Source organism: Ammodytes marinus (genome assembly GCF_949987685.1).
Source record: "Ammodytes marinus genome assembly, chromosome: 4".
Classification (NCBI taxonomy): Eukaryota; Metazoa; Chordata; class Actinopteri; order Uranoscopiformes; family Ammodytidae; genus Ammodytes; species Ammodytes marinus.
This window is the reverse complement of record NC_137233.1, coordinates 18,103,656-18,118,661: the sequence shown is the minus strand read 5'-3', so window position 1 is coordinate 18,118,661 and position 15,006 is coordinate 18,103,656. Positions and strand designations below refer to the sequence as shown.

At 42.2% G+C, this 15,006-nt stretch overlaps 2 protein-coding genes across 2 annotated transcripts; one reads left to right on the top strand and one right to left on the bottom strand.

Moving 5' to 3' along the window:
- Nucleotides 1–1,928: 1,928 nt before the first annotated feature.
- On the top strand, nt 1,929–4,554 carry LOC307249046 (retinol dehydrogenase 10-like; the record flags this gene model as incomplete). The annotated part of the gene is made up of 5 exons (XM_080025646.1): nt 1,929–2,378; nt 3,726–3,824; nt 3,945–4,090; nt 4,183–4,314; nt 4,434–4,554. 5 exons carry the CDS (start codon nt 1,929–1,931, stop codon nt 4,552–4,554), a joined length of 948 nt encoding a protein of 315 aa, XP_079881772.1.
- Nucleotides 4,555–4,897: 343 nt separating this feature from the next.
- cse1l (CSE1 chromosome segregation 1-like (yeast)) lies at nt 4,898–14,999 on the bottom strand. Its single transcript, XM_080026784.1, has 25 exons — nt 14,900–14,999; nt 14,012–14,120; nt 13,703–13,845; nt 13,447–13,548; nt 12,535–12,680; nt 12,353–12,443; nt 12,104–12,211; nt 11,323–11,415; nt 10,960–11,127; nt 10,746–10,875; nt 10,532–10,597; nt 10,025–10,227; nt 9,828–9,912; nt 9,550–9,611; nt 9,322–9,458; nt 8,987–9,090; nt 8,757–8,854; nt 8,507–8,657; nt 8,169–8,377; nt 7,915–8,012; nt 7,717–7,802; nt 7,461–7,542; nt 6,689–6,835; nt 5,727–5,958; nt 4,898–5,539 (listed from the first exon to the last, which is right to left on the bottom strand). The coding sequence occupies exons 2-25, from the start codon at nt 14,094–14,096 to the stop codon at nt 5,450–5,452; spliced, it is 2,916 nt and encodes a 971-aa protein (XP_079882910.1). The 5' UTR covers nt 14,097–14,120; nt 14,900–14,999; the 3' UTR covers nt 4,898–5,449.
- Nucleotides 15,000–15,006: the final 7 nt, after the last annotated feature.

Below are 15,006 nucleotides of genomic sequence, written 5' to 3'. Positions count from 1 at the left end.
ATGAATGAGTGCCCTAGGTTGCCCCTCCATACAATAGGCCTAAATGATGATGATGTGCACTCTGGAGCAAGAATATGGCAAACCGAATAAAACATGTTGTGGTTAGCTATTGAGGTGCAGACGTTCCTCTCCTTGGTAGCTGACGAACGGGGAATGCGAAAGAGGCGTTGCTTTCATGTGGCGTCGCCATGACAAACAGCTACATCGAGTGGTACTCAAATCTCCACTGGATAACTAAGCAAAAAGCGGATTAAGAGTATGTCAGTACCCATAGTGGAAAAGCGCAATTAGATGCAAAGCTAGAAAAACATGTTTTCAGTTTGCATAATCCGTTTAAAATGTATACACATTTTTTGAGCGTTCAAGATCATTCAAGTGTAGGTCATTTCATGCAAGAGAGACGATAATAGTCAGCTATCACCTCAACATGAAGGAAAACTTCCTTCAATATTTCCGTAGCTGGCTGTCAGCGGTCAAAGACTGTATGGTAGCGGCACATTGAATTTTCTCCTGTCAAATTTTTACTTAAATGTTAGTAAGGATGAAAGCAGCAAGGCATCCTCCTTTCTTAGGCTAAAATGTGAAAGTGCACAATGATGTGAACAACTCATTTTGGTGTTTATAAAGTCGCTAGAATAAGGGGAAACAGTGTCTTTGAAGCAACATTTTTTCTGGGGGGGACCCCCAGACCCCACGTTTAATTGTATAAGCCCAACAATTTTTTTTAAGTGCTACATGGAGATGTAACAACTGCCCCGAATGGGACCTTCAAGGCAGCGCTTGCTAAGGTTAGGGGATAGGACCTTCAAGGCAGCGCTGCCTTTAAGGCCCCGTTGGGGGAACAAAACACCATAAAGTTAGAAAAGCCACTGTGTGCGCTGGTGGGGCCCCATGTTGTCCATAATGTGCCCTTTTTATTTTTTCGCCCCTGCCCTTCAAACAGTCTGAGTCCGCCACTGCTGATACCTTCATGTTTTAGGGTGTTGACAGAAAAGCAACAGTAACCACCACAGCTATTTGGTTTTAAGAGCCACTGAAAGGAGGATACACCTTATTGAACAGAGTCCTTTGTTATTATTCCATGTTTATTATGCTTATGTGTTCAAGTAAAAGTTATTGATCACTGTCATCATTCCTCATCTCCATTCTGGTGAAGAGGTCTCTTTCCTTAAAACAGTCGGATGTAATGGTGCTGTAATCTAGTGATGGGGAATAAATCCACAGTCTTCATTCTGGGGAACATTTTTGAATCAATACACACTAAAGTTAAAACTTTATCAAACTAAAACGTTTTTCATTTAATCTTGAAAGACTGACTTGAAAAACAAAATGTTACCCTATCATTTCAAGCAGAAAGGGACTCAAGATCAATGTGAAATGGTGGATTTATGGAAAGGATTTGATCAATGAAGGTGTTTATGTCCAACCTTTATGGACTTAATCTCTAATAAACTATAAACCTGTTGGTTCAATACACATATATGTGGTAATGTGGCCTGCAGATGCTTAATACATCCCATACTATGGGATCGATATAACATCTTGGGTTAGGCTATGGTGGCTTTGGCTCTCTGGACTAATCCTAATCCCTGCCTCAGTCTTGTTTAGCCATTGTTTTTGAACGAGTTATGTATGTGCACGTGTTAGTCAGTCGTCAGCCCCTCGGTCATCAGACAAAACGCTCTTCTATTGGTGGCCACCATCAGTGGCGTCCTAATCCCATGCACACACGCACACACACACACACACCCGCACGCACGCACGCACGCACGCACACACACACACACACACACACACACACACACACACACACACACACACACACATTACATAAAATGGCCATCCAATCCCACGCCAGACAGAGAAACAATATATACTCCGAAAGCTTGTTGGTCAGCTTGTGGAGTACAGGTCTTCACTGGAGCATCATGATATTTATAGTGGACTTGGTGCTGATGCTCATCGACCTCACCTACTCCATAGTGGCCGCTATCATACAGACTTTCCTCCCGCCGAGGCTGAAGTGCATTGACGGGGAGCTCTGTCTGATAACAGGGGCCGGGGGCGCACTGGGTCGGCTGTTCGCTCTGGAGTTTGCCAAAGAGGGAGCGCACCTGGTGCTGTGGGACTGCAACACGGACGCCAATGAGCAGACCGCCAAACTGGCGCGCGAGCTGGGGGTTCGTGTGCACACGTACACTGTGGACCTGTCCAAGCGTCAGGGCATCTACGAGGCGGCGGACAGGGTAAGAGCAGAGGTCGGGGAAGTTTCCATACTCGTCAACAACGCCGGCGTGGTGGCCGGGCGGAGGCTGCTGGACTGTCCCGACGAGCTTTTGGAGAGGACCCTGCTGGTGAACTGCCACGCGCTGTTCTGGGTGAGAATTTGACGCACGCACCTTTTTACGCGCAAGACACGTGAAACTGTTAAGAAGGCTCCACTTTTGGTTACACCATGAAGAGCTAACATCATGTAGCCTATGTACTACCAGCCTGTCGCGAATTACGTAATATCTATTCACCGTGGCAGTCACTGCTGTCCCCCGCCGCCGGCTCGGGTCAGTAAATGTGTGCACTGGCGTGTGAAGGGATCAGAGCAGCCTGTGCCGCTGCAGCGCTGGTACATCACGCTACAGTATGTTCTCAGTCACGACTGTTTAATTGTCCCAGTTGACATAAGGTTAAAAACAGGTGGCAGTAGGTAATCTCGTCCACTCAAACCCCCAGAAATAAAGGAGCCCACCAGTTAAGCCAGCATGTGATTCTGCCATTGATCCCTTTAAAGCCCCAGTCATGGTCATACAATCAAAGGGTATAAGCTGTTAAGCCCCATATATCAAGGATAAGACATACAGCTGGTATAAAGTGGGTGGTCATCATTTTAGTGAAAGCAACTTCCAAACAATAGGGCAAAGGAGGACTCTCTCTGTTGGCAGCTTCCCTAAGACCATACTCCAACATGCGCTAAAATGAGCTGCTGTGGCCTTATTAAACCTTGGGTTCTCACTCTCTATGTGTTTAGCCTTGTGTATTCCTATGCAGCCTTTTAAAGTTAAGCTCCAGCTTAAGTTATAAGTCTTACAATGACATACCAAAAAAAAGTTCCCTCTTCGAGACACAGCCTAAACACAGTTAAAAGCAGAACCAACCCAACAGCAGTGACTCTATAAGTGAATGGTTCATAATCACAAACTAACCAAGTTACAAATCACTCATTTTCAGTGATTCCCTGCCTTTGTGCTGCATATTCCTTAACAAATGTTCATTTGGGGGGCGCCTTTAGCTCAGTTGGTAAGGCGTCCCCCTCCCGGGCCGGGCCCAGCGGCAGACCCGGGTTCAATTCCCACCCGCGGTCGTTCTCTGCATGTCACTCCCCTCTCTGCCCCATTTCAACTGTCTCTCTGCACTATCAATAAAGCATTAAAAAAAATGCCCAAAAAATATCTTTAAAAAAAATAAATAAAAAAAATGTTCATTTGAGCAAATGAAAGCAAGCTTACAGAGCCAAACATAGGCTGCTGCATGTTTAACAAATATTTGGTTTGCATACGTTGGAACACTTCACCTGATTGTAATCCTATAAACGGCGTCAGATACCATACCATTTGGTCAGTTGCATTAACTTTGTAAGGGGGCACAATGGGTCGCTGTGAAAAATGCCAATGTTGAGCCTGCCCTGGGCGTGATGGGTTACTCAGATCCTCTTCTTTGATTCTATTTAACAGATGACAAAGGCCTTCCTGCCTCAGATGAAAGCAAGGAACCATGGTCACATTGTAACCATTGCCAGTGCACTTGGGCTTTTCAGCACAGCGTGTGTAGAGGTAAGACACATGATTCATGACTTCCCCAACCGCAAACTGAACAGATAAATCCTTAAACAAACCATTAAAGAGCACACAGAAATGCACATCACACGGCTTGTATTTACTTTCCTCTTCCAGGATTACTGTGCCAGTAAATTTGGAGCTGTTGGTTTCCATGAGTCACTGACACATGACTTGCTAGCAGAAGATCTGGATGGCATCAAAACCACTTTGGTCTGCCCTTATATTGTGGACACAGGGATGTTTGCAGGCTGTGAAATCAGGTGAGATGCCACCATTTGTCATTTGAACCTTTTTCAGTTAACACACTGGAAAATAACAGATCATACATTCTTAATTTGTTTTTTTTTATCAGAAAGGAGCTTCGGAGTCTGATTCCACCCCTTGATCCACTCTACACTGTCCAGCAGTCTATGAAAGCAATCTTAGCTGAACAGCAAATGATCTGCATCCCACGTCTTATGTACATTCCATTCCTCACACGAGCGTGAGTATAGATTGGATTGTTTTTCCCAGAATGATTATAATCAGTAATAAAGCCAATATCAGCAATGTATCAACACAAAGACGACAAATTAATGTGGGATTTGTTTTTCTCTTCTCTAGATTGCTACCATGGGAGGCCAATCTAGCGACATATCGCTTCATGGGAGGTGACAAATGTATGCTACCCTTCATCCAGAACACTGAACTTAAGACCTCAAATGGACACATCAAATCCTCCTGAGGCCTCTCTCTCCGTTTAACCTTGTTAAATTATGGACCAATGCCGACACCAAAGGCTCACACTGTATATTCTTAATGGATTAATGTCATCTGAGGGCAAATTCCAACATCTGCATGTTTATATTTACACTGGGCTAAAGGAAAGCCTTATTCACAGCCCAATGGTACTGTTTGCAAGTCGAGTCATCTATGGTGGTTAATAACCGAAGGGCCTTTAATACATAATATAAAAAAATATATATATTTTACAAACCTCTACTGGAGGCCAAAGAGCTACTAAGATTCCACAACTGAAAATCAATCAAAAAGAATTGTTGATGGAAAAGAGATAACAGATCTGTACAAGTGCCTCTTTTATTCACATAGACATTAACAAACAGTGTAGAAACAAAGACTAGACGTAAACAAATCTACAGGAAACATGCAACAGAAAAATATGAAGCACTATGTTTGAGCCAGAGAATACAGTCTCCACAACTGCAAGTATGAATTCAAACATACAAAAGAAAAGCTAAAGACACCCCCCCCCCCCCCCCCCCATTACGATTTAGATGTTCAGCTTCCACAATAATATTGAATATACATCTGCTGCTGCTGTTAATGAAATAAACTGATTGTTTGAGAAGATGTCATTCAAATCCTTAATTTACTCAGTTGGGTCAACTCTTGGTAGTGTCTTTAAAAACCCTTAAAAAAAACTCCATCAGAGAACAACACAACCCTCAATTCGGGCAACATTTTATTCTCTAGCAAATCTGTCATAAGCTGTGGTGTCAAACCAAAGCTGTCACGACTCATTTCAGCTGAGGCAGGTCTGTCGTGTGTCGCGAGTTCACTGTTGCTACTCCGACAGCGTATTGTAGTCACCTTATTAATTCAACACCATCACGTCTGTTTCAAACCAACTGCACAGTGGCTGCCTGTAAATACCCCTGTAGGTACTGGAGGGCTTCTGCATTCAGACTGGTGCTCAGCATTGAGGGAACCTGCACGAGAAAGATTGAGACAAAAATAACTGATTTGCTTTCTGCACAGTCCCATCATCAATGGAAGATTATAACTTTTCTGTTATTCCATACAAAACTATTTTGACTTTGTTTGTTTTTTAAGATTAACCGCAGAAGATTAGTTTTGGCATACATTGCTGAATATTTCCTGCATGTCTTAACATACCCGTCCTGGACAGGCTGTAGAAAGCTTGTGGAGAGACTGGGCCAGCAGGATCTTGGGATTTGCCACAGCGTCTCCGATCGGGTCGTGCTCCTTCTTCCCGGCAAAGGCCAGTTGCGAGAACGCTGTCTGATAGCTGGCCGTGTCCTCGATGTCGATGAAGTGCTCATCATCTGGGATGCTGTCATCTTCAGGCAACTCAAACAGACCAATGAGCGCCTGGAGAAGAGGGGTCCTGAACAAAAACATTAAAAACCAAATGGTTGGTTCTAGTTTTACTCAGGACAAAATGAAGGAAAACACTCGGAGTCTCCCATAACCAGAGGAGAGTTTACCAACAATGCAATGGTGGAGGATTTGGCTTTTCAAGTGGAAAGCAAACGCGCTTATTTGGCAATATTTTGGATTTCAACCAAATGCTAGGGAACCTGAAAACGCAAAATGACAAGGTGACGTCGACACACCTCAAAGTGCACGACAACAGTAGGCTAAATGACAAACGCTAAGCATTTTTTTTTTTTTTTAAGATATTTTTTGGGCATTTTTATGCTTTATTGATAGTGCAGAGAGACAGAGGTGAAATGGGGCAGAGAGGGGAGTGACATGCAGAGAACGAACCCGGGTCTGCTGCTGGGCCCGGCCCGGGAGGGGGACGCCTTACCAACTGAGCTAAAGGCGCCCCCCAACACTAAGCATTCTGCAGGGATTTACCCTCTAAAGCTCAGATCACAGCTAAGTCTTGCAGCGGTGGAAACACCTGAAACACTTCCAGTTTATTAATGCTTAAATTACATGTGTTGACACACATTGTACTTGTTGCACCATGGTAGCTTAACTTTGCTTGGCTTATTTTAAATGCAAAACGATTTCCTCCTTGGCATTCATGAGCCCAACCTTAAATTACGGATTTTGTTTAATTTCATTGACATCGCATTGGTTGCGTTAACTTCAGGCTGATTTCTTACCAGAGTTTAGTGTACTCCGTGTCCATCATTGAAGGACATTCAGTAAGGATTTTTGTGATGCCAACAGCGCAGATCTTCTTCTCCACTGGTCCAGACACCTTCTGAACTTCTGGAATAATTATTTTCTCCAATACCATACCAAACATTCTGCAACACAAAAAAGCAAACAGGATTAAAAAACTGTAAAAAAAAATTTTTGAACCTTTATTTATACAGGTATATCCCATTGAGTCCGAAGACTCTTTTGCAAGGGAGACCTGTTCCCATTTACACGTTACCATTCACACACACATTCATACACCGATAGCGGGCTAATTATCGACATTCACACGAGGCAAGGTGGGTGAAGTGTCTTGCCCAAGGACACAACAACTATGACACAGGTGGCAGGGCGAGGATCGAACCTCCAACCCTTTGATCATCAGCCGACCCGCTCTACCAATTGAGCCACAGTCGCCCATTATCTCTGACTATAGATTCCATCTTCATGACATGCCACCTATAAAACTTAGAAAATGGCTGAGTGTTTTATAATCAATGTTTTGGCATGAGTGTTCCTTTTAAATATGTCCAATTTCTCAACAATGGTGCTTTTACATTGATAAAAAAAAGGTTTGGATAGTTACAATTTAAAAAGGGTTTGTTAATCTTTTGTGGCATTACTCTCAATAGAGACTGATGTTACACTGGTGTACTAACCTACTAAATAACAGCAATCAGAGATCAGTGTACTTTCATCTAACATGTTGAGGTTAAACTAAAATGCACTTACTTGGGCTGGATGCTGTCAAAAATCTCCTGCAGTGCAATAGCTCCGTATTTGACACAATACAAGTTGATGAACACCAAGAAACCTGAGGGAAAGACGGAACAATAATAAAACTCTAACAATTAAAACTCAGCATAAGCATACAGTGAACACTAAAACAGGTAACTGTAAAAAGGCATGTGCTTGGTTATTTATCAAATATTACCGGTAATAGATTTTAAGAGAACATCTGTATTGGTAATGAAATCATTGTACTAACTCTTGATGAACTTGGTGGTTTTGGAGCTTTGGAGCCTCTGGAACAGCAAAATGTAGATCTGTTTCCTGTACTGGATGATAGACTCTCTGGCAAAGTGAAAAACAAAGCATGTCATGACCCAACATCATACACACACATTTACATCCTATAGATGATCGGCTATAAAATTATTTACTTTTGACTGTTAAATCAACTTACGGGGGCATGTGCTCTATGATGCTGTTGAGAAGGTAAAAACCTTGGTGGTCGTTGGCTTTAGAGGCAATTAGCTTTTGGAAAACTCCAAGTAAGCCAGGCTGAGAGGGAAAAAGATGATCAGGGCCAATTTTCTGGTTACACAATGAATACATGACACAATACTAAGAATAAGACAAATGGATACAAATCATACTCATCACCCTCCCTCAAACATTATGATTTTCACTGCCGAAGACGACAGTGCCATCGCTTACTATTTTATCTGAAGCAGCGCCGGCAATGGAGGAGCCTCCTTTCTCCAGGTACGCCTGAAGCAGACGCACCAGAGGCGGGATGTTCCCTGTGCGTTCCCATAGCACCGGCTGCAGCAGGTGAGGGAATAAAGCCATGTATGAATCAGGGATAGAGTTGGAGTGGATCTCCAGGAGGAGCGACATCACCTGGAACACGTACGGAAGAAACTCTGAAACAGAGAGGACACAAAGAGGATGAGTGGGGTTGCTTCTCCCAGCCATTAGCGGCGTTTATCGGCATAGCACCGCCATCTATACACACACATTGAAGGTTTATGTTGTTGTTTTTTTTTACACACCCTGGACATCATTCTGAAGGATCTCAGTGAAGACAGGGAAGAGTGCCTCCTCGAAGCTGCTGACAGTGGTGGGATTGGCCTTACAGGTGATCCGCACAGACAGACAGAGCGACTCAAACAAGTAGTGGTTGAAGTGAGGCTTGCTGGGATTCTGCAAAAGAGTGACAGATTTTGGAATAGTGGTAACCTCTGTCTCCCCTAAATAAACAAAGAACTAATCTGTATCAATAAATAATAATGTGTGTGTTACCTTGCTGACTAGGAGGAGCTTATGAGTGAGCTGGCCAATCAGAGTGGGAATGTAGGGAACAATGGCATCCTGCAGCAGGGAGAAGCTGCGCATGATGGCTTTAAGGAAAGAAAGAAAAAATTAAAACAAAGATATGGCGAGGCTACTAAAAATAACTCTGGAATTTGTCCGACAGCAGTTGAGGAACATTAATGAGGAGCTTATAGATGACAGTGGTAAGTCAGGTTTACCTTTCATGATGTATTCATTTTCTGCAGAACCGGGAAGAGCCAATGCCTTGAACAAGTTGTTGAGGAGCTGTTCAATCAAATGTGTCATCTCTCCAGCAGTGATACTGGAAAACATACAAAGAGGGATTATTGGCTAATATAATGGGCTATTAGCAACACAGATAGCTGCAAAACTCTGAGCAGACTTTTGACACTTTGCCATGCTCATGCAAGCATAATTTTATTAGACAAGTCAAATAGTGCACATGTACAATAACTGCACACTAGGTATGAATTTGGGAAACAGTTCCGGGTGAGCTTATAGCTATTAGTATTGTTTTACTGGAGATACTTACAGTGTGGTGTTGTTGGGGCCCCTCATAGTGAACAGCCTCTCCAAAGCATGGGCTGCGTAAGTGTGCTCCACAGTGCTCTCAGCCTGCAGGTGACTTATCAGCATAGGGACGGCCTGCAGCAGCTGCTCCTTAGGAAGCTGAAGCAAAAGGGATAGAAGATCACCGCTATCATTCATACAGTTTGGCTTTTGAAATTATACAAGTGGTGGCGAAAGTAACAGCTCATACCTGGCTTCTGAAGATCATGACGTACTTGATGGCATCTGCCTTCAGCACTGGGAACTCATTAACTACAATGACAGGTGATGCTTCATGTTATTTATTGTGTATACACAAATACATTTGGACATTCACATTTAACCACAGTTTGTTTCATGTTGCGAGCAGCAAACAATAGGTTAATAAAGTTTAAAAGCCTTTATAGGTTCATTTGATCAGCCAAATTCTGAAGCGAGCTTGCTGCTCTAGCATACACTTGTAATTTTACATTAGTAGATAATTCTTACCGTTGGGGGATTTTAAGTCGGAGAGAATGTGGTTCACAAAGAACTCATTCAGATTCACCAACTCATTGGCTTGTGTTATTCCATGCTGGTGAAAAAAAGAAGACATCTTAATGAATGAGCTTGTTATTTTAAAACAGTATTTAATGTTTATTTAATTAGCAGTAAAGTAAGCGTTTAAAAATGAAAGTCAAAATAACCTTCTGTGTCTGTGCTTTAGACGCCAGTGATGTGACCAAATAGATGGCAGCATCTTTGTGTTTCCAGTTCTTCGCAGGGTTCTTTGCATACTCTGTCAGCATCGAGTTCACGTAGCCAGAGAAGATTGCTGTGACGGGGCCCTCGAAAAACTTACAAAGGCCTCTCACCAGGTCACAGGCCGCCCTACGACGAGTGTCAATGTCTGGGGAAAGATAGGAAAACAGGTCAACAATGGGGAAATGGTTATCAATGGCATACTTTTGTTAACCGTCTATTATTTCCCAGCTTTATGTGGAAACCTTCTCTTGAATGCATGTATATATATGTATTCCAACTAACAAATCAACTGACCAAATAACTGTGCATATGGAGTTCCAATAACCTTATATACTAGAAATTGAACTTCCCAAACAAAATCAAACTCAAAATGTGAGGACAAACTGCATTTCCCCCCCATGTTTGTTATGGGAAATGGTTACATTAGGTGAATAATTTATAATCAATACCAGATCCTTCAAGGTCCCTTCGGATGTATTCCTCAGAGTTGTCTTCAAAGGCCTCCTCGTCCGCACCTAATAACACATTGAGGGCAGTCTGGTCAGAATCACACAATATACAAGTATAAGTTTGTTTCCAAGCAAGTAGAGTCCTAAATCTGCCAACTACCGACAACATTTCCAGGTGTAATCTGATAACTCAATGAAAAAAGCATTTACTTACTTCTGAACTCCATGTTGGGCACAATGACCTTCTCACATATGCTAGTGAGTGTATTCTGGTCTTCGAATAGATGCTTGTAGTGTGGCCTTTCGCAGACGGATGCCAAGAACTGGATAGCATTGCTTACAAGCTGCAACAAAGACAAGGTGTACTGTTAGTATGGGGGGGGGGGCTTTAAAAAACAACCCATCTTATCAGGCATCAGTGCTCTCACCAGATCATATTTGACTTCCTGGCCCGTAGAAACTAAAAGGTTCCAGATAGCAGTGACAAAGCGGGGCAGATACGGCTGGAACTCTTCATCGTACTTCTGAGCGTAAAGAGCAGCGTTGTCACAGATCTGAGACTTCAGCAGCTCCAGGAGACCTGCCTCCTCCTCATCCTACAGAGTTGTACAGAGACATGCATTTATATTCCCATATTTCTTTTTTAAACACTTCATAGCACAGCAGTGTTGCAAATTTGTATATTTACACACACACACACACATATATATATATATATATATATATACATATACACATATACATATATATACACACATACATAGACAAACACGATATATAAAAAAACTCACATCTGTCTGTAAAAGTTTATTATCCAAAGTCAGCAGGCCGTGGAAATTGGTCATCCAGGTTTCCATGTTGTCTTCAAAAAACTCTGGAAGGTCCTGTGTAGCAATACAGTGTACATTTGAAGGCAAAGATGATAGTGTACAATTTTAACTACAGGCTTCAATTAGTCTCTAAAACAATTCCTACAAAAAACTTTAACCATAAAATGATTATCACATGTGCCACAGGAGAACCAAGAAAAAAACGTATGCATGGCTATTGGCTACATGCATGTTAAAGACAAAAACCTTGTCATCAACAATGAAAGCTACATAGAAATGCTAAGGGTTAGGTCATACAACAGTGTTTACAAGCTGTTCAAAAACTGTACACAATCAACCAATAACGCGTTCAACAGTTGTAGCTTCAAACCAACTTACGGGGTCCCTAAACATTTGCTATTCCCTCTATATTTGTCTTTGTTGCATACATGACTACCAGAGGTTTACAACTGTATACTACATCAAGTCTTCAAAAAAGAAAGACATTCATCAGCAAGACTTTCCTCATTATTAAGAACCAAAAAAACGGCTAGCAATCCTTCATGATCAACACTGATCTTGGTTGCAGCTTCAAAGACTTCCTCAGCAAAAAAATGCCACCAAAATGTATAAAGGGGAAACCACACACAAAGAAGGTGGATCGTGATTTGCTATTGTTTGGGGGAAATAAAGGATTACCTTTAGAGACAATGGAACTCTCCCAAACAATTGAGTCTTTACATACAAAGCAAATTGAGCTGACCTGGAAGTTAAGGCTGTAGAAGAGCTTGGCGATAAGGGTGAGGGAAGAGAAGAGGACTTTCAAAGCATTGACATCTGTAGCATGAGTCTGACACAACTCAATAGTGGCCTGCAGCAAAGAGAAAAAAACAACAAGAAAAGGTTCAATTGTAATAATTATGTTAATAAAATGTTGACACTTGTTAAGTGTCATAGAGTAACTGCTTTATGTTTAAATGTTGTGGTAACTGAAATGAAAGTCGTTCCGAACCTTGAAGAGCTCTGTCAGAGGTAGGGCGAATGTGTCCAGTACTAGTTTGATCTCTGACCAAAGCTCATTTGACTTGAACTCATGGCGGTACCTAGAGGAAAAAAGGGCAAAAATGATTTGAAACTTTCTGTTTGAAGTTCACGAGGGGAACATTTTTTAACCATTTTAAAGTTAAGCCCTACCTCTTGAAGATGGAATGTGCAGTACGAAGCACTCCATTAATGATGTGGAAGTCTCCACTTCCAAAGCGTGTCACCATCTCCGTTAGCAGATCGGGCCATTTTTGAGGGAAATCTTCCCTTCCTATGATACTGATGGCATCGCTTAACTGTGGAAATGCATGGGAATGAACAGGGGCTTTGCTTAGCATCTCTCACATCTTTAATTTACTTCCTTAAAGAGGACCTATTATACTACTTTTCTGGTCTTAATTTCTTGTTTTACACTGCTATAGAGCAACCTGACACGAATCACATCACAAAAAACTATGTAGATTTTCGGGAAGCTCTTTCTCTTATTTTGGCGATCCAGCACATCCTGTCAACACTTGAGTGTGTGTGCTTCGGCAATCTCCGCTCCCTCCGCCTGTGCATCGGCCATCTCCGCTACCCTCCCCCCCCTCTTGCAAACCCCACTCCGTTGTGATTGGTTACCTTCCTTCCGGAACACTTTCAGTGGCGGGAAGCGCGAGCATGGACCTATAAGGGCGCGAGGCAGACGCGAACAGGGAAGTGACAGCATTACCATACATGGAAACATCCGCGTGGTCACGTCACGAATTTTTATGCGACATCACGAATTATGAAAGGGTAGACCGCTTTGAAGACGTGACTTCTCGACTGGCTAGAATAGTGTTTAGTGCTCTGCACAGACACACCAGACGGTCAGCAGGGAATACGTCGAAATGCATGTAAGTCATTATTTGATAATTTAGTATGGTTAAGCATGACTATGAATCATCATAACAACGTTTATAGGTCATAAAAGTCAAAAAGCATCATAGGTCCTCTTTAAAAAAAAGGAAGTAAATTTGAAACTTTCAAATGTACTTCCTTAAAAATAAAGCAAAAAGGTACAGTGACTTGAGGACTTACCTGTTTTTGAATCTGTTCTGGGCTGCTCAACATCAAATTGATTATGTTTGCTTTGATCGCCGTTCTGTCTGGATCTGAGACTTTGTTTGGTTCATCTTCAATCTATCAGAGAAATAGTCCATAAAATTAAAAATAATCAACAATGTTATTACGTCAATGGTTTAGTTCATGCTTGACACTTAAAGTTACATTGTATACAGTTTGTCCCATAGAGTAACAAGAACATCGAAACCTGATGTTACTTAGTGCGACTCACAATGCGCCAGTTTCTTTTGATGTAGTTCTTGAATGTAACAGCAGCACAAACACGAATCACAGTGTCTTGAGACTTCTCCAGCAAAGTGAGTAGAAATAGGGGGTAGTTTTGGTTTCCCTCCACAGATTCAAGGAACTTTTCCGCTGAGAAAGAAAAAATACATATAGAAATCGGGATAGAAACAGGTTTTGCAAAGCAGAGATAGACCAATTAAGTGAATACTTGGCCAGGATATGGTAATAGTATCATTTAGAAACGGTATTAAAATATGCAAGTCAATGCTATGTCATTACCGGTAAGTGGTATTACCTGGACGTCTGACTGCTGGGTCTGGGTCGAGTGTTTTCCTGAGAAACTCGGTGAGGGACTGTAAGTTAGCGTCATTGAGTTCCATGCTCGCAACAAAGGCCAAGGAAACCTTTGAGTGAATCAATAAAAGAGAGTTAATGACTGGCAGCAATTTGCTGAGTAAGTCTGTACTCATAATTGACGTGCGATATCAAAATATGTGTTGGTTCTGGATCACAATAATTTAAGTTGTCTAATGAGTGCAAAGTTTAATCGTTTAACTAAAATAAGCAGTGATTAACAAACGTCTCACTGATTTATGTATCCAACAACAGTTCTTAATACTAAGTTCACAGGTCCTCTGCTAGTTTCAGTCATTCATGCTTTCCGTCTACCGCTGAGTCTGACGTTAGCTTACTAGCAGCTAACCTAGCTTGACTAGCTACATTGCCTCAATCTGGCATTAGCTCAGCTGGCCCCGCCGACTCCAGGTCTGTTTTTATGCAGTCTACTGTTCAAGCTAACAGTGTAAAGGCTGTCTAGTGTTCTGAGAGTTAAAATGAAAGCACATGGTGGTCGGGATTTAGCAGGAACTCATATCAAGTTGCACTGAACAGATGTTAGATCGACTGTCCCGAAATAACAACATAACATACACTGTCATCTAAAGCGGCGTGGAAAGCAATATCATAAACCCAGTGAATAGACTGATCCAGCACCCGGTCCCCTCCAAGTCATCCTGCTAAAGTTAGCTTTAGCTTGCTAATGTGTTTTGTGCTAACCATAAAGTTAAGCTAATTCGCAAACATGGCGCATTTCCTCGCAAAGTATTGGACTAGCATCCACTTTACAAGTTTGAATCCTGTATTACTGGGTATGATAACTGATAAAGCATTTGAGACGTCTTACCCTTACAGTAAATTTCAGTCAGGGTGGGATGGGGAGGCACTACAAACCGTTCCAGCGAGCTCGTGCCAGGTTTCAAACGTCTGGAGCAAAAGGAACTGCGCGGTCAC